Source organism: Pectinophora gossypiella, chromosome 8, assembly GCF_024362695.1.
Source record: "Pectinophora gossypiella chromosome 8, ilPecGoss1.1, whole genome shotgun sequence".
Lineage (NCBI taxonomy): Eukaryota > Metazoa > Arthropoda > Insecta > Lepidoptera > Gelechiidae > Pectinophora > Pectinophora gossypiella.
The window spans coordinates 1,781,102-1,807,292 of record NC_065411.1 but is presented as its reverse complement, the minus strand read 5'-3'; the positions used below and the strand labels follow the sequence as shown (position 1 = coordinate 1,807,292).

At 39.5% G+C, this 26,191-nt stretch overlaps 1 protein-coding gene and 1 long non-coding RNA gene across 2 annotated transcripts; one reads left to right on the top strand and one right to left on the bottom strand.

Moving 5' to 3' along the window:
• Window positions 1–496: 496 nt before the first annotated feature.
• LOC126369094 (uncharacterized) lies at window positions 497–4,401 on the top strand. The gene is made up of 5 exons (XM_050013387.1): window positions 497–745; window positions 1,228–1,363; window positions 2,476–2,638; window positions 3,101–3,277; window positions 4,368–4,401. The coding sequence occupies exons 1-5, from the start codon at window positions 497–499 to the stop codon at window positions 4,399–4,401; spliced, it is 759 nt and encodes a 252-aa protein (XP_049869344.1).
• Window positions 4,402–23,836: 19,435 nt separating this feature from the next.
• Window positions 23,837–25,798, bottom strand: LOC126369024 (uncharacterized). Its single transcript, XR_007566649.1, has 3 exons — window positions 25,652–25,798; window positions 24,859–24,999; window positions 23,837–23,975 (listed from the first exon to the last, which is right to left on the bottom strand). It is a non-coding gene; the product is annotated as an uncharacterized LOC126369024 (long non-coding RNA).
• Between the last annotated feature and the right edge of the window lie 393 nt (window positions 25,799–26,191).

Sequence of the window (26,191 nt, the reverse complement as noted above, 5' to 3'; positions counted from 1 at the left end):
TACTTTTTTTCATTCAATGTTTATTTTTGTTGTACTTAGTTTTTATTGTTTTCTCATCATACAGCACATTGGCCCACACTGTAATGTTGGTCCCAGTGAATTGAGTCGATATATCAATCATATAGTCACAATCAGTAAGTAGTCAACTTGTCCTATGAAAATTTTATTTACTTACTTTACTTAAACTAACTTTCAACCCCTTTTTACAGTTTAGGGTTCATCATCATCAATTTAAGAGCCACGCTCTTGTCGGTAGTTTAGGGTTGAGTTTCGCTAAATCCCGTCTTATTGAGCATCTCTCTCTCTCTCTCTCTCTCACTCTCTATAAGAGCTGCGCTCTTGTCGTTGGAGTAATCGCCATTCCTCTCTTCTTCCCGCCAAAACCTTCACCTCCCGATATGACATGACCTGCACCTTCTCTTTTATTTGTTTCATGAATGTTCATTGAGCACCTACGTCCTAAAATTTCCATGCCAAATTAGAGTCTATATACCCCATGCACGGCCTAGGTCCGAATCCCGATGGGGACATAGCACAAAAAACACATTGCTACATTACAGCTCGTAAAACAGCAGTCCTAGTAACAGGCCTGTCTTGCCTGTTGATATACAACTACTACACGAGCAGCGTCGTCAGCTGGCTGCTGAACGGTCCACCGCCCTCCATCAACTCCCTAGAAGAACTATTGGAAAGCCCACTGGATCTCATCTATGAGGATATCGGGTACACACGGTCTTGGTTACAGGTAAAATGTTACTACAGCACTAGTGAATACCTTAATGATACTGATGTTACTATTTGAAAAGCTTCCTTCTCTCTTTTAAACTTCTATTTTGTTGTGCCCGAAAGGGTCTATGATTTGAGACTCATATAATAATATGTAACTTACAAACTTGTACACCATCATAGTATGCAAATAAAGAATATTGAATATTGGTATGACTGCGCTTTAAAATCCTGTAGTATAAACATATTTGATGTTTCTACTATCTACTCAGCCTGTGTCCAGGTACGGTCACGAGTACTAATATGTATACACTTTGAAACCATGTCACATTAACTTTTTTGACAAATTAAACCGTAAGTCTCATTAAATGTCAAATATGATAGTGCGACAGGGTTCTAAAGTGGATACATGATATTGCTCATGACTGGACCAGACAGAAGTTTGTTTTTTTATCTTTAAAATTACAAATAGACAAACGAAATCTATTTCTTATATTTCAGACACCTTCCTATTATTATAACAAAAGAAACGCGAAAGTAGAAGATGAGATGCGTAAAAGGAAAGTATTAAACAAGAAGAAAGACGCTCTACTTTTGATGCCAGTCAATGATGGCATCGAAATGGTTAAAGCTGGAGGTAAATCAATCAGATACGAATACATAAACCTAAAAAATAGCTCTTAAAAAAGTATAGTATTTATCATATTCCATCACGTTGCTTCATTGCGGATAGATAGAGGTATTTGGGCTATCTCTTTCACCAATAACGCAGTTTTCACGCCAAGAGTTTTTAGACTTGGCCTAATTGCAGAAAGCGGTGATTTTACGTGCCCTCTGAAACATGAAGGAGCCCTAAGTGAAAGCTTCTAAACGGTCAACCATCCAATAACTGACCCTATGCCAACATTGCTTAATTTTGTTCTTCTATCGTGTGGGTTGTAAGATGGATTACCAACCTCATCAAACCTGGTGTCAGGTTTACTATTGAACCGCCAAAGGCCCCCGACATGGCTCATGTAATGACTACTAACTTGCATCAGTAAGTAGTACCCTGGGGATCGTCGATCCCTAGTCGCACTATCAACATGTGACTAGCGGGGTACAGTCATGAGCAATATAATGTACCCACTTTAGGACTCTGTCGCACTAACATATTTGACATTTAGTGAGACTTACAGTTCAATTTGTCAAAAAAGTTAATGTCACATGGTACCAAAGTGGTACATATTAATGCTCGTGACCGTACTATGCTCAGTTCGGTACCCCGTTTCTTCCTTGGCTTCCTTCTTTGGCTTAACTTAAATATAGATATCAATTAAAAATCACAACTTGGCTACCAATAATTCCATTTTCGAATACAAACAAATGCTAATTTCAAATTCCAACAATTATTCGATTTCTCGTGTAACAGAATTTGAATTTGGAACTTATTTTATTGTTGTTCAAATAGGCTCGTTTCCAACTAGTCAAATCAGTTACTTTTTACTCAACGTCAAAACACGAGATTAGGTACTATGAAATTTGTATGTGTGAAAATCGTGTCGAAATGTCGCAGTTATTATCACAATTCTCTTCATTAAAATTCATAAATAAGTTAAATGAAAAAAAAAAGTTTTTTGTCACCTTTAGATCTGTCTTTATTTAGTAATCAGGATTTCATAATTTATCTTTGGCCTAGGTAACTACCTAATTCCCGCGTAAATAAAACAAAAAATAACGTCTTGAAACTCGAATGCTTCTTCCTTCCAGGGTACGCTTACCATACAGAAGTGAACACAGCCAACATGTTGATATCTCGCAAGTTCACTCAGAGCGAACTCTGTGAGTTGGGATCGCTACAATCTATGGAGAAGACACTTCTCTTCCCTACTGTACAGAAGAACAGCCCTTATAAGGAATTCTTTACTTGGAGGTATGACTCTTGAAGATTAATTTAAACTTGCTACTTAATGAAGTTCTTATTGCCATTGAAGTTTGAAATTTACGGAGCTGTGATGGCCCAGTTGGTAGAACGCTTGCGTCTCACTTTGAGGTCGCAGATTCGAATCCAGCACAGGCCTGAACCAATGTCGAATTTGTTTTCGAATTCATGTCTGGATCATAAATGATTATCACGTGCTCAGCGGTGAAGAAAAATATCGTGAGGAAACCAACATTCCCCGTACGGCTATTAAATACTGAGGAGGATGGTTCAGACCATGATTCTGATTTGCGATCAAGTAGAATTTCTTGTGTTTTTTTTAATAAGTATTTTCCATTTCACACTTTTGCGACCGAAAATTCCACTTGATATCAACTCAGAATCATGGCCTGAATCATCCCTTAAAGTTTTCGTTACGATGTCACTAACACTCTGTATTCTTCTTTTCTCCAGCCTCATTCGCCTGAAAGAACGCGGCATAGTCTCCTGCATCCAGCATCGTATGGAGTCTACCTCTGTCTCCTGTGAAGGTAGCTCTCCAAGAGCTCTGGCACTTGGTGGTGCAGCGCCAGCCTTCCTACTGCTTGCTTTTGGATATCTACTTGCCACTGGCATCATGCTTTTGGAGAGGTTAGTTTGGAACTATTCTTCTTCTTCTATGTGGGTTGTGAGGTGGATTACCAACCTCATCAACCAATGTGATGTCAGAATTATTATTGAGCCGCCAAAGGCCCCTGACACCCCTTCGGCCGCCTACGAAACCATTACTATGTAACCAGTTACATGAGAAGAACAAAACATTGTGAGGAAACCCACATTCCCGAGAAATATATTTTCGGATGTAACTCAAACCTACTAGTGTTCCTTTTCCGGGTTGGAAAGTCAAACAGGCATTCGCTTCTGTAAAAAACCGGACCTGTCAAATCTTCAGGTTAGGTAAGCGGACCCTGTGAAAAACGGGATAAAGCTACGGAGATGATGATAAGCACTTAATAGACGACCTACTTCAAAATATACCACACGTGGGATTCAACCTACTAATGGAACACAAGCCATTGACCGAGTGATACCCTTGTCTGACAACTTGTTAATTCGCCAAATACCAATATTTTGATCAACCCATCAACTCGTGTTCTCCGTCAACCCATATCAGGCCATGCATGACATTAGGCCAGTAGGTTCTACACGGTAACCGCGCCGCGCGCGGCGCGAATTATATCGAGGCCTTCGACCAATAGCCGTTTGATGTCCATCTAAGTTTATTGGTCGAAGCGCTCAATATAATTCGGGTTGCGCGCGGCATAGTTGTCATGCAGACCCGGCTGGTTTCTCGACTTTTGTTTCCACAGTGAGCTGTGGTAGTCCAATTAATAGAACGCTTGCTTTGAGGTCGCAGGTTCGAATCCAGCACAGGCCTAAACTTGTGACCTAACCTGTATTGGGCTGGTTTTGCCTTCGCGGGTATGGAGTTCCATTTGCGTCGATCCTAACATACTTCTCTTGCTTGCTCCACATTCATCAATCGTTTCATACACGAACGCCAGTTCAGAGTAAATCGTACTGAACCTTTTCCAAGGACATCTCCAATTTGGTCAATGTACGACTACGTCCTTGTAGATCTTCCTCCATGGGTCTATATTATGTATTCTGTTTTTTATTTGTTCTTAGCCTAAGCATAATGAAACTCAGGTAATTAACTATGTTAACTATTTTTTTTCAGAGTTTTCTACAGACACTTAAACAAGAAGATGTAAACTACAGAATAAGTAGGTACCTACTTACCACCTTACCAATAAAACATAACAAGCGGTGAACATGTCCATACATTGTATATTTAACAGCCAAGCAAAAATTAATCTTCTTCTCTTCTTTATTAGTTAAGCGGTTACTTTCAAACTTAATCAATAATTATAACCAATAAACAAAATTCTGCGTTTGGCACCAGCTCTTGTTTTTAAATCCATAAATTGGTCACTCAATGTGTAGATTTTAGAATTGTATTATTTGTAGTAATTGTGCAGCTCAGCTGAGTACTCTCAGGCCTGTTGACTGCCCAACTGAACAGCCTCTAGCCTGTGGTTTACCCAATTGTGAACCCTCAGGCCTGTTATTCTAAATTTTACACCGGGTGAGAGAACACTCTGTGCTTGTCTGGCTACGTAGTGAAAGCCATATGCAACAAATTTACAAGGAGTCACGTCAAAATAATAAAAAAAATATTATAGAGAACAAATTAAAACTTTTATTTCCGTAGTAGTATTATGTCAGTTGGCCGAAAAGTAAATAAATATTTATTCACATTATACAATAAATGGTATCATTACAGGATTCAACCCCAAATCGATATCATTGCATATAAGACAATTTTGACAACATAATAACAAATAAATATTCAAAAATTAACCAATTACCTATAAATTCTCTCTCTCTCTCTCTCTCTCTCTCTCTCTCTCTCTTGATTTAAGAGCTGCGCTCTTGTCGGTGGAGTAATCGCCTTCATTACTCCATAGATAGGGCGTGTAGAACGGTGGTTGCCCCAAGCGCCTTCCGTTCCTATATTATTAAATAAATAACATAATCAGAGATCAATAAACAAATTGGGTAACATAATTCAAATTAGTCATCAAATTAACTACATAGTCGAATACACATACGCAGAATGAACAATTTTATTTATAGGGGAAAAAACAGGTCTATATTGTCAAACTTTGAAACTTCATTCAAAATAGTCAATGCTTCCGTGACAGGGGCATGCCTCAATAAGTTTGTGCTACTATTGGGAACTCTAAAAACACAAGCACGCAACCCTAACTGTAAGCGTAAATAAATACTCTCAAACCATCTGATTGAAATAGCGGGTGAAATATGAAATAGTTAAGCCGTATTCCATCAAGGGCTGGCAGACTGCCACGGATTACACCGCCACCTATTAAAATCAATCTGGATTTACAACGTAATGTATTGGTGGTGTTATTGACGTTATCCATCGGATGGAGGTTGTATAACCAAGACTTCGTGTGTACTTCACTACATAGTATAAAACAAAGTCGCTTTTTCTGTCCTTATATCCCTATGTACGCTTAAATCTTTAAAACTACGCAACGGATTTTGATGCGGTTTTTTTAATAGATAGAGTGATTCAAGAGGAAGGTTTATATGTATAAAGCTATAAATTTTAATATATGTACTTATATCCATATGGTTTTTAATGTGATGTCGTAATTTTTTTTTCCTCAGCATTACGACACAACTTTTCTACAGACGTGATTGCTATTTTAGCAATAATGTCGCGTTTTGTACCACTTATGTTATTGTAATTGTGTAAGTATGTTAATTGTTTTATTATAAAGTTGCTCTGTTAGGATATAATATTAAATATCTCCTATACTCAAAGGTTGCCTGGAAGAGATTGCTACTTAGCAATAAGGCCACCTATTGTACTCTTTCTATTTCTCTTCTGTTTTGTATTTCCTGTTTGTGCAATAAAGTATTTGTTATGATCATAGTTACTCGAATTTCGTGGTCTTAGGCAGACCTAAGTCTTACCCGAGAAATGTGTTTTCGCAGTATGTATCCTAACCATAAATTAAGCTGGTTTTTCGTTTGGATTGGATGGTCAGAGCGGTATTTTATTTTATTTATTTATTTATTTTCCCTTTTTGTATATTGTTTGTTTTTTTTTGTGATGTGTAATGTGAAATGAATAATATACTTACTTAATGATTGACATTTAAATTACCACTTTTATTTTATTTTACTATTTGCATGTTATAATTTTAATAACAAAAAATGTAGCCCGAATGTTAAATGCTTACCAACTGCAAACTGTAATACCATTTTTATTGCGAATAATGAAAATAAAATAATTGTTTATTGTCATAGAAATGAATGAAATGATTATGTATTATGAATGAAGTCGCTTCTGTAAAAATCCGGACCTATCAAATCTTCGCTTCATAGTTGTGTGTCTAATACATGTTTCTGTGTAATATCTCAGGTAAGATAAGCGGCCCCGTGGGATGATGACTAACTAATTGGGCGAATCGTGATTAAGCCAAAACTTTGTCCAAATTGGGCCCAAATTATCCTATCTAGCTGTAACTACACATCATAATTGGAACCTTGTAAACATTATACCTAACTTTGTTGCTAAGGAGTTTAGATACAAGATAATCTCATCTTCTCTCGTGCGTGTCATAAGATCAGTAACTGAGTTCGTCAACCTTGGTGTCGGGGTTACTATTGAGCCCCCACGGACTCCAGATCAGAAGGTTGCGTGTTCAAATCACGTCGGGGTCGCCAATTTTGTGACTTGGGAATCGCATTATCTCGATGTTCTGGATTGTGCTCCCTTTCAGGTCCCCAATACCGACCCCGCCGGCATGGTCGACGATTTCCCTCATTCAGCGCTTATCGCTATCGACCCACTAGGGTCGATTAATTCTTTCAAATATTTTTCCTCTCAGACGACGCCCTGAGCCGAGGTTCGCGCCCAACTGGGCACCCTCAGGCCTGTTGTCTTAAACGTTGTACCGGGTGAGAGCCTTCAGCGCTCCCCATTTGTCCGGCCGAGTAGTTAATGCCATCTGCAGCAAATCTACAATAAGTCACGTCAAAAAAAAAAGAAAAAAGATTGTGCTCCCATCGACAGTGTTAAGTGATGAAGGAGGCTTTCGATTAAACCAGCTTACTGTGGCGTAACTTCAGTTGTATTTCCTATAAACAGAATTTTGTTAAACGGTACAAGCTGCAACGTATTGCGTGTTCGAAAAAAATTATATACTTTTTATATCATTTAAATTCTGAAACATCTTGAGTGGGGCATTATTATTTTTTATTCCAACGTAAAATGAATTTAAAGTATTTTTTTATTCTGTACGGAGACGGCATCCGATTAATACCTCTAAACCGTTTTTGCGTCTGTCCGTTTGCCTGTTAGAGGGTCTCAAAAGTTCGACGTTTAAAAGGCTGTATCTTTTGATCCATATTTGATACCTACTTGAACAGAATACGCATTATAGCGGATATAAAAATCTACCCATTTTACCCAACTACTCATATTTTAAATTATATAAAACTACCCATACAAAAGAAAAAACTATCAAAATCGGACGTGTCCCTGGCATCTTAGAAGTGAAACCCTTCATTGACTCCACTAAATGGCCAACAAGGGGGTGAGGTAAAAATCAAACTCGCTCTGAGCTTGTATTGGTGCGGGGCGGAAAATGTCCCTTCTAAATATTGCATTATTATTTATTCTATGCTTTAAGGTTACTGGGCTAGTAGCCAATTTAATGCTCACAGTTAACTTCTAAAACCTCTGACAACTCCACAAGGAACTGAACTTGAAGATAAGTATGACCAAAACTTCACATGCTTTGGGGAAAACTAGTTAGTAAGTTACAAGAAAGTTTAAATTTTCTTAACTTAAATCTATGGAAGTTGTGGGAATAGATTATATACGATGTATGTGTGGTTAGTGGGTGGATTGTGTGAAGAAAGATATGTGTGTGATAGATGTGAGTCATAGAAGGAAAGTGAGGAAGGGGAAGACCAAGGAGAGCTTACATGGAACAAATTGATGAGAAGGTAAACTTCGTGTCTTATAAGGAAGTGAAGGAATTTTCCTTTGATATACAAGAGCGGTGTAAACGATGCATCGAAACTTTCGTATGGAGTATAGCCCTCTATGAATGTGAAACGTGGACACAGACTGAGAAAGAAAGAGAGAGACTCGAGGCCTTTGAAATGTGGTGTTGGAAGAGGATGGAAACAATACTATTAGCTGCGAATAAAAATGTAACTAGATACCCATTTATTCTCAAAAGAAGCAAAGCTCATTACTTTCCATAAACATAAACAGCCTATATACGTCCCACTGCTGGGCACAGGCCTCCCCTCAATAAACCGGAGAGGGTATGGAGCATACTCCACCACGCTACTCCAATGCGGGTTGGTGGAGGTGTTTTTACGGCTGACAGCCGGCACCAACGGCTTAACGTGCCCTCCGCAGCACGGAATCATCTTACTTTTTCGGACAATCAGGTGATTCAAGCTTGAAAAGTCCTTACCAAACAAAGGACAGTCTCACAAAGTGATTTCGACAATGTCCCCATCGGGAATCGAACCCGGACCTCCAGATCGAAAGCCTAACGCTCTCACCACTAGACCACGGAGGCTGATTACTTTCCATAATACAGTATAAATCTACTCCTACAGATACCTTAGGATGTTCAACCCTTTTTCTTAAAGCAGGTGAAAATTTCCCAGGTGACCGTAAGGGTCATGTCACGTGCTAAGGTTGTATTGGATAATAATTTTGTAAGACGTAAAGTCCGGCCAACACAAGCCCATCGACATTTTTTTACCTTTGATGGGTTTGCTCTTGGCCCCAGACTTGCCCGAAGGCATTGACGAGGCCTAAGATGGAGCGAGCTCGCCCATCGGAATAGACCGAGTCTAGATGGAAGACTCCACAGGGCCTTAGCAAGGCGCAATTTTTCCAAGTACACTAGTCATCAATCAAAAATCAAAATCATTTATTCAACATAATTTATCATAGAATAAAAAATAATAATTATTTATTAATTATTTATTAAATATTTATTATTTATTTATTTTTTATTTTAATTTGATTGTTGAAGTTAAGTAACTTTCGCAAAGGCCGGTCATAGGATGGGTGACCACAAAAAAAAAAGTTTTCATCTCGAGCTCCTCCGTGCTTCGGAAGGCACGTTAAGCCGTTGGTCCCGGCTGCATTAGCAGTCGTTAATAACCACCAATCCGCACTGGGCCCGCGTGGTGGTTTAAGGCCCGATCTCCCTATCCATCCATAGGGAAGGCCCGTGCCCCAGCAGTGGGGACGTCAATAGGCTGGTGATGATAGGGATTGCGGGCTTGAATTTATGTATGTACGTTTTATAAACAACAGGTGCAAATTTCCCTTGTGACCTGAGGGTCATGTCACGTGCTCTGTTCGTATTGGATAATAATTTTGTGACACGTACAGGCTTAAGTGGATTGCGAATAATATACAAAATTCGCCCGCTACTATATTGGCAGCGGCGCGAGCGGAATTTTATTGGAATGTAGCTCGAGAGATGATGGTGTAGGTGACGTCGTCGATACAATTGTCTTTGGTTTGCAAGCGCCCTAAGGTCAAATATTGTGATTGGACAAGAGGCCTAACTTTATAAAGATTTTATAATTCTTTTTTAAACGGACGATCTATAGTTGAAGTTGGATAGCATATAAGATCACCCAATCCTCGACAACTAAGATCACCCAAGCCAGTTTTAGGTAGTAGTTCGGATTTGGTCAAAGGAATGTAAACATACGAGACTCGCGCTTTGCTGTCGCAGTCGCCATGTACGGATGGCCTAAATTAGAAGTATAATGATACAACGAATGCTGTTACAATACTGCCTTTATCATGCGTTCTTTGAACTCGACTATCACGGATTTTTAGTCACTACCATCCCTTCATTTAACAATTAACATAACGTAAGAATAGAATAGAATAATATATTTGCGAGAAAATAGTATTTACAGATGTTATTGTTTACAGTAGTCCGTGTTTTCAGCTTACCAGTAAGCATGCAAATTTATGCAATTGTACTACACATGCATCTACAATTACGTAAGAATTAAATAATACAAATCAATCATAAAATAATAATAAAACTCTAATTAACAATGTCAAAGTTTAGTTAAGTTATAATCTAGAAATTCATTAATACCATAAAAGCAATGTTGTAGCAACAATTTTGTCAAATTAACCTTAAGAGCAGCTTTGGTCATATTTGTAAATGCGGTTATTATATATAACTACGTATATACATAAGCTGCTTAGTAAGCTGTATATTATAAACCAATTGAGGTAGTCGGAGAAATCCATCGCAAGTTGAACTAAGTACCCACATGTCACCGAGCTTTCTGTTCGAGCAACGTGACAGGTGGTGACCTTCAATCTCAGTAGATCCATTCTCCAGATCCATCATAGATCTAGGCCTTCCTTAGCCGTAACACCGTCCTTTACCCGAAATATTTCGACCGGGACATGGTATAAGAAGACCAGATATGTTCAATCCTATGACAAGCCGCCATTGCTAGCCCAAGATGACGTAAGTGTCACCATTATTTTGGTATCTCCAACATTCCAAGGACGTAAATTTTATTATTGAAAAGTAAGTGAATTACTGTCTTATATATTATTTAATTACTATTATTTATCAGATATATCATCATTAGCCCATTAACGTCCCCACTGCTGGGGCACGGGCCTTCCCTATGGATGGATAGGGAGATCGGGCCTTAAACCATCACGCGGGCCCAGTGCGGATTGATGGTTATTAACGACTGCTAATGCAGCCGTTACCAACGGCTTAACGTGCCTTCCGAAGCACGGAGGAGCTCGAGGTGAAAACTTTTTTTGTGGTCACCCATCCTATGACCGGCCTTTGCGAAAGTTGCTTAACTTCAACAATCGCAGACCGAGTGCGTTTACCGCTGCGCCACCGAGTTTCTCATCACATTTATAAAAATCATTTAAACTGTACGTTTACTAAAAGTTCAAAATTTCCTTGCAAAGTAAATTAAAAACATTGGACGTGGGTAATTTATTTTTTACGAAATGGCAACATTGGGTGGGATGACGTCAGCTGGGCTAACCTTGAAATGCTAGCTGTCACTTTTGAGCATACCTGGTTTTCTTATACCATGGACCGGGTAACTGGGCCAACAATCGGCTACCATTTCGTCGTCGGATCTTAAACTATCTTATGATCGCGTTGTATTGAATAGCAATAGGGTATATGGTCCTGAATTTTCAACAGTGGAAACTTAATACAATGTCCCCTAACGCAGGTATAGAATAATGTTAACAGATAGTTTACGTGAGGTGAAGTTGTTTCAATAATAGGTAGGTTTATAGGGTAGCTGTTGTTATGAGCATACTAACTTAACCTAACCAATTTGGTGAAGTTAGCCTAATCTAATAGTAAGTATAGTAGCAGTTTTACCAATTTTGTACTTTTGATTTTGCATCTTATTATCATATGGGTTGTGAGGTGGAATACCAGCCTCATCAACCCTAGTGTCAACGTTATGATTGAGCCGCCAAAGGCTCCTGACATGGCTCATGTAACGATTACTTACATCAGTAAATAAAAAACGGGACTAACGGCTTAACGTGGCTTCCGAAGCACGGATCATCTTACTTTTGGACAATCAGGTGATCAGATTATGCATAAAAACTACTGTTAACTCATCATCATCATTGGCCTTATACGTCTGTTTCAGACGATTTATGACGTCATTGCCTCGAAGAAATGCACTTTCTTTCATGGCTGTGCAAGCCAATCCTAGAGCGGCAAACTCTACCACACACTCTGCAGGAGTCTCCAACTGGTAGATTGTTGTCGGTTTGATGGCGATTGTTAACTAGGGGAAAAATAACTGTGGATGAGTGCACAAGTAGTTAATACCATAAGCGGAAATCAACAATAAGTTACGTCAAAATATAAGGTTTTTCTCGCTTTCTGGATTAATAATGTTAATATCAAATCTATTTTCCTACTTCTAAACTCGAACACTAAACAAAAAGCATTAATAATAAACTTTATTTACTTAATACAGGGTTCATACATAATTTTGTTAATATAAGTAACGCATTATAAACTTAGTCTAGTGTTTTCTAGTATCTGAACTAGGCCGAGCCTGTATCTCAGATACTAGTCCCTTCCTTGTGTACAATAAATACAATGCGTAACAAACAGAGTGAGTATAAAGCGCAGTATATGGACCGGGAAAACAATAAGTAAGTATCACAAACATAGAGCAACACGGACCTCCTTGGATCATCATAAACCATCATAGATCATCTGACTATTCTTATTTTACTGTCACAAACAAGTTTTCAACCATGTCATTGTTTTAGCCAAACTGTCAGTATTTGCTTACACGTGTAATAATTTTGCGGGTAAAATAATAATATTCTATTTAATTTATTGTAGAGCATTAATTTTTAAAGAAAAACAGCTAACTTAAACTTTCTACCATACATCGCTGTTTGCAAACCAAATAATAGAAAAGAGAAAATGTGTAGTAAATTCCACTGCACCGTTCCTAGTGCTAATTGGAAAACAAAATTGCGTTTTAAATTGAAATCCTGGACTAAAAAGGCATGGATTGTCTCCTGGGAACGAACGAGATTAGCTTTTTGAATAGTAACACGGGATTACGTATCTTTTTTATACTTGCAAAAAAATAATGGGTATTAAAGTAGAGCTCGGGCATAGAATTAGGAATAATACTACGTAGCGTCTGAAGGTAAACCTAGCTCAGACACTGGTGGGGAGCGGAGAGTTGCAGTTCTATATGTAGTATTATTCCTTATTCTATAGCTACTGTAAAACATTATATATATTAAAATATAATTACTAATAAATAAAATAAAACATATTTCCTTCAGACTTTCATCTATTGCGCAAATCTGATCTTATTTAAAAAAAAAACAATTCGTACGACCGTGGCGCAAACCCGGAACGGAGATTAATGTGTTAACGAGAGTACTAAAGTGAATTAGATAAAGTATTTTATAATCACTTTGTGAGACTGTCCTTTATTTAGTAAGGACTTTACAGGCTTGAATCACCTGATTGTCCGAAAGAGTAAGATGATTCCGTGCTTCGGAGGGACGACGTTAAGCTGTTGGTCCCGGCTATTAGCCGTAAAAACACCTCCACCAACCCGCAGTGGAGCAGCGTGGTGGAGTATGCTCCATACCCCTCCGGTTGATTGAGGGAGGCCTGTGCCCAGCAGTGCAACGTATATAGGCTGTTTATGTATTTTATAACTAGTAAAGAGGCTTTTTCTTTCACATGTGTGAAAAAGACTCAAAGAATAAAATAACGAAACCTAATAAGTAACGTTGCTTAACATAACAAGTTACTCAACTTTCTACTCACCCAACTTTTAATTACTTTCACCTAATTTGGCCATGTCATTTTATTATATCCCACTCCAAACGCATTAAAGCCAAAGTTACGAGTACAGCCCACGAATTAATATTTGAATTTTTTATGTAAACGCAGAAAGTTTTGCGCAATCTTGCTTGGAAGAAGGCATTGGAGCGGCTAATTTTAAATTGGAGGTTACATAAGTAGGCCTTTTTGGGTGAAGGTGTTGGGAAACGATGTTCACAGGTTCTTTTCGGGAGATTGTGTTTGTATGAACATTGTTGCAGACTCTTTGACGTCATTACTGGAATGAACTCAGCATAAAGTACAAGCGGATGGTTGAGCGTTAGGATCGCGATTCGGAGGTCCCGGCTTTGAACCCCTGTGGGAACATATCACAAAAATCACCTTTGGTTAAGACAATGCAGGCTAATTACCCGATTGTCCGAAAGTAAGATGATTGGCGATCCCTGTTACTTACGTTCGATAGCGATAAGCGCTGAAGGAGGGAAATCGTCGACCGCGCCCGCGGGGTCGGTATCGGGGTTCTGAAGTGGTTGGTGTCGCGAGCTGATTGGCCGCCTCCATAGCAAGAGTAATCGGATCGTCGGGATCGTATATTACGTCCTTCGGTCGCCGATACTGTTCAGTACCGATCCTGGTTACCAGTTACTGATGTAAGCACGTAGTCATTACATTAACCATGTCAGGGAAACTAAGCGGCTTAATAATAACCCTGACACTCCTCCTCTATCGTGTGGGTTGTGAGGTGGATGACCAACCTCATCAACCCTGGTGTCAGGGTTATTATTGAGACGCCAAATGCCGTGACGTGACTCAAGTAACGACTACGTACTTACATGAGTAAGTAGTAACCGGGACCGACGGCTTAACGTGCCTTCCGAAGCATGTATCATCTTAATTCTGGACAATCAGGTAATCAGCCTGCAATATCCTAACCAAACTAGGGATCACAAAGTGATTTGTCCCCACCGGGATTCGAACCCGGGACCTCCGGACCCTGACACTGGTGTCATAATAACCCTGGGGTTGATGAGGTTGGTAATCCACCTCACAAGCCACACGATATAAGACACTGATCGCTTTAAAAAGGAAGAGGATTCTCCAAATTCAATGATATCCAACCGAATACGTTTAGCTGCCCTTTACCGTAACTTTACCGTAAGTTTAGCTGCCCTTTACCGTACCTTTACCGTAAGTTTAGCTGCCCTTTACCGTAACTTCAAACGATGATAAAGCTACCCTCAGTTGGACTCGCTCATTCATATTCATTGAACATTCAAACTTATTTACAATAAAGCACAAAATATTGTCCCCAACCCCGACTTAACTTGTACTTAAATATAAGTATCCATTAAGTAAATGAATACTTAATAAAAACTTAGAATACCTTAACTTTTATATAAGGAACATCTTGAGAAGTCCAAAGAAAGGGATCACCTAACTTTTCGGACAATCGAGTAAATCAAGCCTGCAATGTACAAAAAAAGACAGTGACACAAAGAGATTTCTACAGTCCCCATCGGGAATCGAACCCAAACCTCAAGTACGTCAGCACAACGCTTTAATCACTAGACCACGGCGCGCTGTACTAAACAAAATAATATACAATAAACCACGTCGATTTTGCTTTAGTGACCACAAAACACATGATGTTACATTTCTTTATGGCGACTTTAAACAAAATTGAAAAGTAAATAAAAGTTATTTGAATGCTGAAACGTGGCTGGAACACTGAAGCTCAGCGAAGCGACTGGCAACATTGATTCTTTATTTGCAAGCTGTTTCGCAGTTTTAAACTCAAAGCATTTGTGTTTGGGAACTTTTCCTAAGGTATCGTTTATGGGGACGCGATGTGAGGTCACCGAATATCGATCAAACGCTTTCATACCTTGCCATATGTTTGATTTTGCCGCTCGTCGCCGCTTCACACGCATAGGTTCTTATTCATAGATGTATGCTTACATTTTTAATATTTATTAGGACACACGCTGAACACGACTGAGGAAAGAGCCGCCAAAGGTCCCTGACATGACTCGTGTAACGACTACATAATTACATCAGTAAGTAGTAACCGGGACAGACGGCTTAACCCTTATGCCTTACGAAGCACGGATCATCTTAATTTCGGAAAATAAGATGATCAGCCTGAAACGTCCTAACCAAACTAGGGATCACAAAGTAATTTTCGAAGTGGCCAAAAGGATTAAAAGTATTGAAGTCGCAAAAATAAACTAATGACTATTTTCAAGATAAAGAATGCTATTATCCAACTTTTTCTGTGCCAGAAAACATAAGTAACATTAGTAAAAGGGTACTTTTACGTTGATAAGACCCCTGTAATAGAGATTTAAGGTCGCAAGGCTTTGTGGCGACGTGGACCTCGTACGTGGGTTACCATTTATTTATGTTTATTTTTATTTGTAAAGCTACTGATATACCTTAAAAATTGAAAGGTCTGGGCCATTTTAATTCCCTAGGAAGTTTGGTAACCTCATACATACATAAACTCACGCCTATTTCCCACCGGGGTAAGCACAGACTATAGAATTCCATTTGTTTCGATCCTGATACACTTCTCTTGCTTCCTTCACATTCATCAATCGCTTCATACAAGCACGCAGCTTTAGAGTAGATCGTACTTAAACTTTTCTAAGGACTAATAATATAATAATTTTCTTTATTAAAGGCAATAGGACTCACATACATTACATAATACATAACCCCTAAATTTAATTAAAACAAATGTACAATATAAAATACCTATTTCCTATTTGCGTCCCGGTGCAAAGACCACCAGTGTTTAAAAATAGGACTGGCGACCCATTCGTACACTTTCCGCAAAATGATGTTATTTGAATCCCTAATCCTCGTCCAAAATCCCACCACACTTGTACATACGAAAGCAAAAAAGTCAGGCACACGCGCTTCGGCGAACACACTCGACGCGCTGCGCCAACGTGACAAACGCATGAGGATACGGAACGCGTCATTGTAAGTCCTTCTAGGTCTTCCTCTGCCAGCCATAAATCAAATTTTGCTTTATATACCGCTTCGCGCTATCAACTTTTGCATTTTGGTAACTTCATCATCACTAAATTAAGGGTGTAGGGACCCTAGTCTAATTCCTATCCGTTACCAAGATGGCGTACGTAGGTATAGCACATTCTGTGGAAAACGTAAATAATTTAATCTTTTTACCGACTTCAAAAAAGGAGGAGGTTCTCAATTCGACCGTATATTTTTTTTTTTTTTTATGTTTGTTCGGGCATATCTTCGTCGTATATGAACCGATTTTGATAATTCTTTTTTTGTTTGAAAGGAGATGTACCCAAGGGGGTCCCATGTCAAGGAAGTCAGGATCTGATGATGGAAGACCAGAGAAATCGAGGGGAATTTTCAAAAATCGTAGGAGCGACTAGTGCGTTTGTAAAGTCATATTGATCGGATCGCTCTTTAGGCTTCGGGAAAACTTCCCGACCTTCGAAAACTGGTCAGCATCAGGGAGACACCCTATGGCCTGGCAAAACTATACAACCTGGAGCAATTTTTCTTTCACGAAACGTATTTAAATCTTGATCAAATCCAAACGCCGGTGCAAAAAAACAAAATGGCGGAAAAAAAAGATGGCCGCCATACAAAATTTTGTCGATTTTAGAAGAAGCCCCTTTGGGTAAAAATAATGTATGGGGCGCTTACTCAAAACGTCATGTAGAGTACGGAAATACTTTCTGGTCACCAAAAACTGCTCCGCATCAGAGAGATACTCTACGGCCTGGCAAAACTATCGCTCGTGAACCAATATTTCTTTCAGAGCACTTATTTAAATCTTGGTCAAATTCCATAGCGCGTGAAAAAAAAAACAAAATGGCGGAAAAACAAGATGGCCGCCATACACAATTTTGTTTTTTCAGAAAATGTCTCGGGGTATAAAATATATATCGGGGTTGTGATCGGATCGTCATGTTAAGTATGGAAATACTTCCCGATTTTCGAAAACTGCTCCGCATCAGGGTAACACCCTACGGCCTGGCGAAACTATCGCACCTGAACCAATTTTTCTTTCACGAAACCTATTTAAATCTTGGTCGAATTTAATGGCCGGTGAAAAAAATACAAAATGGCGAAAAAACAAGATGGCCGCCATACAAAATTTTGTTTTTCCAGAAAATGTCTTGGGGTTAAAAATGATGTATAGGGGTGTGATCGGAACGTCATCTTTGAAAACTGCTCCCAATCAGGGAGACATCCTACGGCCTGGCAAACCTATTGCACCTGGATTTTGTTTGTTTCCACGACACCCATTTAAATCTTGGTCAAATTCTGTCGCCGGTGAAAAAAAACAAAATGGCGGAAAAACAAGATGGCCGCCATACGAAGAGGGACAGTTTCGAATAAACAGGACACGCGAGCTGCTTTAGCAGCGAGCGAACCACGCGAAATCTACTGTATCTATATGTGTGCGTGAGTGTGTATGATAGCAGCGTCCACTGACAACCACATGTGTGTATGTGTGTGTGTGTGTGTGTGTGTGTGCGCGCGTGTGTGTGTGTGTGTGTGTGTGTGTGTGTGTGTGTGTGTGTGTCTGTGTGTGTGCGTGTGTCTGTGTGTGTGCGTGTGTCTGTGTGTGTGCGTGTGTACGTGCGCGTGTGCTCGTGTGCGTGTGCGCGTGTGTGAGTGTGTGTGTGTGTGTGTGTAAACATGTTCATCAATAATAATTGTGATCACTACTAATCATATATTATTATATATCAATATAAATCAGAAAATCTGTCTGTCTGCATCCTTGCTCAGTCTAACCATCACTTAAAATCGTAAAATAAAATAAAATTTTTAACAAAAAAAAACCGACTTCAAACGCAAAACTAAAAAGCAATAAATAAATTTACTTCGCACAAAGTAATTAGTACGTATTTTCAATTAGTTAATTAATTTTATAAATCTGAAGTCGGTGCCAAGTAAATGCTACAACAACCCTACTACAATATCAAATTACTATGTACACACAATATTGTTTAATACCTATATCAAAGCAATTACAAAACAATGTCAAACAAAAAATTACAAAACAATCAGTATTGAAAAATATAAGAATCGGTACTTCGTTGTAGCATTTCCTTGGCACCGGCTTCAGATTTATAAAATTAATTAACTAATTGAAAATACGTACTCATTACTTTGTGCGAAGTAAATTTATTTATTGCTTTTTAGTTTTGCGTTTGAAGTCGGTTTTTTTTTTTGTTAAAAATTTTATTTTTTCTTATTTAAGTAGGTACCATTATTTCTGAGGCTTCATTTTATTAGTGCCAAAAGAGCTAAAATAATAATATATTTTCTAAATTTGTGTATTTTTGTCACAAATAACCGTATATCTTTGCTAAACTTTTATTATATTTAGTTTCTAATAAACATACATAAACAGCCTATACACGTCCCACTGCTGGGCACAGGCCTTCCCTCAATCAACCGGAGGGGGTATGGAGCATACTCCACCACGCTGCTCCAATGCAAGTTGGTGGAGGTGTTTTTACGGCGAATAGCCGTGACCAACGGCTTAACGTGCCCTCCGAAGCACGGAATCATCTTACTTTTTCGGACAATCAGGTGATTCAAGCCTCTCTGAAATGGTGGAGGTGTTTGACAGCTAATGGACGACAGGTTAACGTGCCCTTCGAAGCATGGAATCGTCTTACTAAAGAAAGGTGAACCAAACAAAGGACAGTCTCACAAAGTGATTTCGACAATGTCCCCATCGGGAATCGAACCCACACCTCCAGATCGTGAGCCTAACGCTCTAACCACTAGACCACTGAGGCTGTAGTTTCTAATAATAAGCAATAAAAAGAACATTCAAATAGGAAGTTGTCAATAACTTCAAACGCAGAGTGAACCTGAAGGTGTTCACTCCTCGCCAGCTATGTTTAAGTCCCATGGAGTTAGGGGACGATAGGGGGTGAGCCTATTGCCATTAACCGGGCACAAATCCTGGACACCAGCTGATATGAACTATCTATAATCCAAACATGAATTCAAACTAGTAAAGTCGAATTACGTGGTTTAGAGCCTAAAACGGAATTCGAAAAAATAGGTCCTATTATAATAAAATTCATTTTCTCTTTACGAAACTGTTCGTGTACTATACAGCCAATTTCAAAAGGTGTTCAAGCCTTTAACTCTCCGGAAATTCTGACAATGCCTCTCAACAACTTGGATTCCAACTTTAAAACTGCTAATGGCTGCTTCAAATAGTTGAGTTTAAATGTCTCTTGGCCCGGTGCTGGTATAAATACTGTTATCTCGACAGTCGGAGAAAATCTATCGTGTACTAAATCCTTACAAGGGGACCCATAGACTTGGATTTGTTCAATGGTGGCATATATCACGTGTCAACTCATGACTAGACCTTATAGTAAAGATCTCGTAAGCACCTTTTTAAAAAATCACATTCTTAATTCATTTATTTCTGATACCATGTGTCCAAATAGATCTTATAAATAAATATACTAAAAATAAAAAATAAGTAAACCAAATAAAGTAAAAAATAAGTCATCATCTCCTAGCATTATCTCGTTTTTCACAGGGTCCCCTTACCTGACCTGACGATTTGACAGGTCCGGTTTTTTACAGAAGCGACTACCTGTCTGACCTTCCAACCCGCGAAGGGATAACCTAGGCTCATAGCGTTATTTCACATTAAGATTACATACCTATCAATTTATATTTATACAACCTATCAACAACCTCCGTGGTCTAGAGGTTAGAGCGTTAGGCTCACAATCTGAAGGTCAGGGTTCGATTCCCGATGAGGCCATTGTAGAAAACACTTTGTGAGACTATCTTTTGATTAATTCGCCTTTGTTTAGTAAGATGATACCGTGCTTCGAAGGGCACGTTAACCCGTTGGTCTCGTCCATTAGCTGTAAAACACCTCCACCATCTCGCAGTCCAGCAGAGGGGTGGAGTATGCTCCATACCCCCGCCGGTTGCGGTGAGGCCTGTACCCGGCAATAGGATATTATAGTATGTTACTATGAGTAACTATTTAAACAAATTCAATACATAACCACAATAAGCGATAAAAATTGTTTAGTCAAACGCGTGAGGGAAACCAAACATTTGCTGATTCCGTGGAAAATGATAAGCTTTTTTAAAACTAGAATCGAAGTGTTGGTTATAAATTGATATGTGTATCTTTATAGGACTATTTTGTATGAGGTTTTCAGTAGGTAGTAGATAGGTTCACTTCTAATTTCAAAAGCTGTTAAGATTTTAGGTTACTTTCAGCACTCGTAAAAAACGCTTCTTCTTATCGTGTGGGTTGTGAGATGGAATACCAGCCTCATCAACACTGGTGTCAGGGTTATGATTGGGCCGCCAAAGGCCGAATAAAGATATTTTTGAATTTGAATTTGGAAATGCATTTCTTTTGTTTTTGGACCTTATCTGAGGCCGCAACTCAATCTATTTACCCCTTCCGTCTATCTTCATATTCCTCCTTACCATAATCGGCAAAAACACACGCGACCCTTCCAAATCCTTATTTATATTCCACCGACCGGCGCATAACTTCTACCGAGATGTCACAAAAATTCCCTTTTCTATTTCGTCGTGACCACAGAGCACGGATCCGGTTAATGCTTGGCCGCTAAGAGGCGGCTTTGTAAAACAAAATCCTTTTAAGAAATGCAAACTGTGGCCGAGGGCGCACTCTAATTTTTTTGTTTAATTTGAGGGATTATTTTTGTATTGTATTGGTATTTGTATTATGTTGTCTGACAAAGAGATAAAATATTGTTAAAATACTAAACCTTAAGTATATATCAGAAACAACGGTGAAGGAAAACATCGTGAGGAAACCCACATTCCCACATTTTCGGAGGTATGTGACCTAACCTGTGTTGGACTGGTTTTCCCTTCGCGGGTTGGTAGGTCAGACAGGCAGTCGCCTTTGTAAAAATCCGGAACTGTCAAATCTTCGGGTTAGGTAAACAGACCCTGTGAAAAACGGGATTATGCTAAGGAGACGATGATGATGGTGGTATATACCTCTAACAACAAACATAATTTCAGTAGACCGCTTGTCGTCTGTCACAACATCATGCACGACGATAAATATTTGTAACTACTGTAGCCTCTAGTAAAAGGCGAGCTTCTTTTCCGTGCTCTGTGGCCATGACCTGCAGGCTTGGTCACACAATGAGGGTATAATCACGACATAACTTGAGGGCAGGATTATTTGGTCAAAAATTTTGTGCTTTTTGTTACTGACTAATTTAAGATAACAAAAAAAATTGCGACTGAAATCTCTAATTGATGTTAACTCAGAACCATGAACTGAATTATCCCCCTCAGTATTCGCTATGGTGTCACTAATGCACTGACAGATAACATAAAACTATAAAAATCAAACTGCATCGTTATATGGCTCACCACATAAGGCTCTAGACAGACAGACCGCATTTCAACTGCAATCCAACCGCAAATTGCAGTTCAGGTGCAGTTTGAATGCAGTTGACACGCTAACTACAATTGAACTGCAATCGGACTGCCCGTTCGGTTTGCAGTCCTATTGCAGTCGTGTCAACTGCATTAAAACTGCATCGGAACTGCAATTTGGCAGTCGGATTGCAGTTGAGATGCGGTCCGTCTGTCTAGAGCCTAAGAGACCCCCCACACTAGCGTCGTCGTCGTCGTGCCAGCGTTAGCGCATCGTCCACGCGACGTCGACGCCGCTGGCCGGCTGCCGAACGCCGAGCGTGCGATCGTCTTTAACTTACAAATTCATATCATCACATTATGAACTAGGTACAAATAGCCTCATTCAATTTTCGTTGCTATGTAATACACAACGTGTTACAACAATTAATCATAGCAAAAACTTTTGACGGGCTAATGGATTTCCCTTAATGGAGCTATATCTATTGTTCGTGAAAAACTACTTACCACAATGAACATACATACATAAACTCACGCGTATTTCCCAAGAAGGTAAGCAAAGTTTATGTGATTCCATTTGCTTCGATCCTGATACACTTCTCTTGCTTCCTCCACATTAATCAGTCGTGTCTACACGCACGCCGGTTCAGTGAAGATCATACTAAACCTTCTATAACGACATCTCCAATTTGGTTATTGTCCTTCTAGGTCATCGTCTGCCAGCCCTACCATCAACCTTCGCTTTATAAACCACTTTCGTAATCCTACTATCGCGATGTAACTTTCATTTATTGTAATTTTTTTTTTTTTTTTTTTATTTTTTTTTTTTTTTTTATTATTATTATCAACAAGTATTTAACCCGTATTAGCACGGTTGAGAACGCGTGGCTTACATCGGCATGGGACTGGTCCGAATCCCAGCAGCAGGCTTTCGGAATTCGACTATTCGGCTTTGAATTCATGATTGGATTCGGATCATATTCCCTAGTGAAAACTGCACTTAACATAAATGTATTACTGATAGGTCCGGTACCAGGGTTTGATCCTGCGCTCCACGTTTGAGAAGCATACTGGTGAACCACGGGACAACAGTCATCATCCTCCTGCCCTTAGGTACCCCACTCTAAGTGTAGTCGGCACAGTATGAAATCCTCTTCCATTTCTGTCCGTTGTCATCTCAATACTCATATCTTTCACACGCGAATCCTTCTCTACACAATCCATCCATACTTTCTTGGGTTGTCCCTTACCCCTATATCCTTCCACATAAATACTCATAACTATCCTCGTTATATGCCTTTCATCATTCCTCACATGCTTATACCATGCTAATCTGTTGCTCCTCAATTTCTCGCTAACCGGCGTTACTTTCAGACTTCCTCTTATTCCTTATCTTGTCCATTCTGGTCACACCACACATCCATCTTAACATTCTCATCTCTGCCACGTGTACTCTTCTTTCAACCGTCTCTTTTGTGACCCAACGCTCTCAACCATACCACACGACAGGTCTTAAGACTGTCTCTTTTAGCTTTAGGGGCATTCGCGGGTCACATGTTGTCACAGGATAACAGTCACAAAGCGAAAAATACTCTTTAACCCTTTCACAGACAGAGACCATGGGTCATTGATAGTTCATAATATGACGCCTTGGAATCGGAACGTGCAAAGACGTTCTGTCCTTGAAAGTGTTAAAAACGATAAAGTTTGGTTATTTATTTATTTTAAATAACATTTTCCGAAAAGCGATATCACTTTGCAGGTGTAACTCTGACTTCCATTAAATTACAACTTATGGCACCATATCCCTGTGCTATTAACAAAGCTTTGCTCCTATAGTGGCCGTAGACCATAGAACGCCCATATAGTATGTGTATCATTTTGAGGAGATCTACATCTGAAGAGTAGTTACCCTGCAATAGATAAAATGGTGTGTATTTGTTTTTGTTTGATCTGGAGATCCAATGCGATTCCCGCTATGGAGACATTGTCAAAATCACTTTGTGAGACTGACCTTTGTTTAGCAAGGACATTGCAAGCTGAATCACTTGATTGTCCGAAAAAGTAAGATGATTCCGCGTTTCGGAAGGCACGTTAAGCCGTTGGTCCCGGGCTACAGGCCCGAACTCTTCCTCTAACCAGCGCTGGAGCAGCGTGGTGGAACGTGGGTACTTAGTTCATCTTACGCTGGATGTATCTACTGATTGGTTTGGTTTCAAAAAATCTTTATTTATTTTAAGTTTTACAACACTAAGTAACTGACACAGACAAGTTCATAGTACTTACATTAAAATTTACAACTTTTCTCCGGTTGAACCTTAAGGAAACTTACTACACTAGTTTTACACTTCTAGATAACATGGCGATAATGCAGATGACTTATAATATTTATACGTAATAATATATATACACTTTAGAAAAGGCATTTTTTGGCATCAAATAATACTGATTACTACATTGGGATCTAGTCGTCATCATCATCATCATCAGCCCATTAACGTCCCCACTGCTGGGGCACGGGCCTTCCCTAAGGATAGATAGGGAGATCGGGCCTTAAACCATCACGCGGGCCCAGTGCGGATTGATGGTTATTAACGACTGCTAATACAGCCGGGACCAACGGCTTTCCGAAGCACGGGAAACTTTTTTTTTGTGGTCACCCATCCTATGACCGGCCTTTGCGAAAGTTGCTTAACTTTAACAATCGCAGACCGAGCGCGTTTACCGCTGCGCCACCGAGCTCCTCAAAGTCGTATCGTAAGCGTATGTCATAGGTATATGTTACTTTTTTCTTACCGGTTGCACTAAACAGTTGATAGTGTTAAAAATCATAGCTAAAGCGGGTGCAGCTATGAAATGGTCACAGGGTGTCTTCGCATCGTAGGTCACCAGTGCCAGCTTCCGATTGGCATCCAGGTCATATACGGATATTTTCATCTGCAAACAAGCATTATTTAAATTACCTGTATATGCGATCTACACGAGCGCATTCTACCATCCCCCTTTTATCTTCGGGCTTCCAGACGTACGGCCAGGTTCCATCGCTATTTGGTGGATATCGCAACTATACGCACAAAGCGCTTCGCATCGTCCTTCATTATGCGCACTGCTAATGAGTGGAATTCTCTACCGTCTTCTATATTTCCGACTGCATATAACCCGGGTGCTTTTAACTCCAGAGTGAACAGGCACCTTCTGGGCGATCACCTTCTGGGCGAGCTCCATCTTAGGCCTCGTCAATGCCTTCGTAAATTTGGGGTCAAGAGCAAACCCATCAAAGGCAAAAAAAAGTATACGTCCTGCTGCCCAGCAGTCCGGGTGCTGGTCCTTCAATCAACTGGAGGGTGTATGGAGCAAACTCCTCCACCAACCCCTACTGGAACAGCGTACTTCACCACCAAAGGCATACCTTGCCTTGCACGGGACGTGCGTGTTAACCATTACACCACCACCATTATTAGGAGGAGGATCCGGTAGTGTAACGGTTAAAACGCTTGTCCTGGCTTTACAAGAGCTGCGGGTTCAAGTCCCGTCCGAGTCAGATTTTATTTCGATTAAATTTTCTTTTGGTGAATATTATAATTCTTACCTCAATAATTACAACTGGTTTCATGATTGTTGCATTGACTTGTACATAACTGGTATTAACACCATTTTTTAAGGCAAAAGTAAATTTGGCAGGATCTGCTGGTTTGGGGACGCTACATCTGTCAATCACTTCAAATTGTACCTTGCAGGGACCCTGTTGACAGTATTTAAATTATTATATAAGGGGTTAGTGATATCGTAACGAATACTGAGGGGGATGATTCAAACCGACGGAAAATTCCACTTGATATTAACTCGGAATAATGAACTTAATCATCCCCCTTAGTTTTCGTTACGGTGTCACTAACACCCTGTATACATCTGGTTGGTCCCTCTAGAGTACGCTCCATAGCCGGTCCGGTTTCTTACAGAAGCGACTGCCAATTCCCTTCCAACCCGAGAAGTCAACTTAGGTCACATACCTCCGAGTTGATATCAAGTAGAATTTCCTGTCGGAAAATTCATGAAAAATTTCTGTATTTTTTTTTATTATTTTCCGTTCTTTTTATAAATTTCACTTGATATCAACTAAGAATCTTGG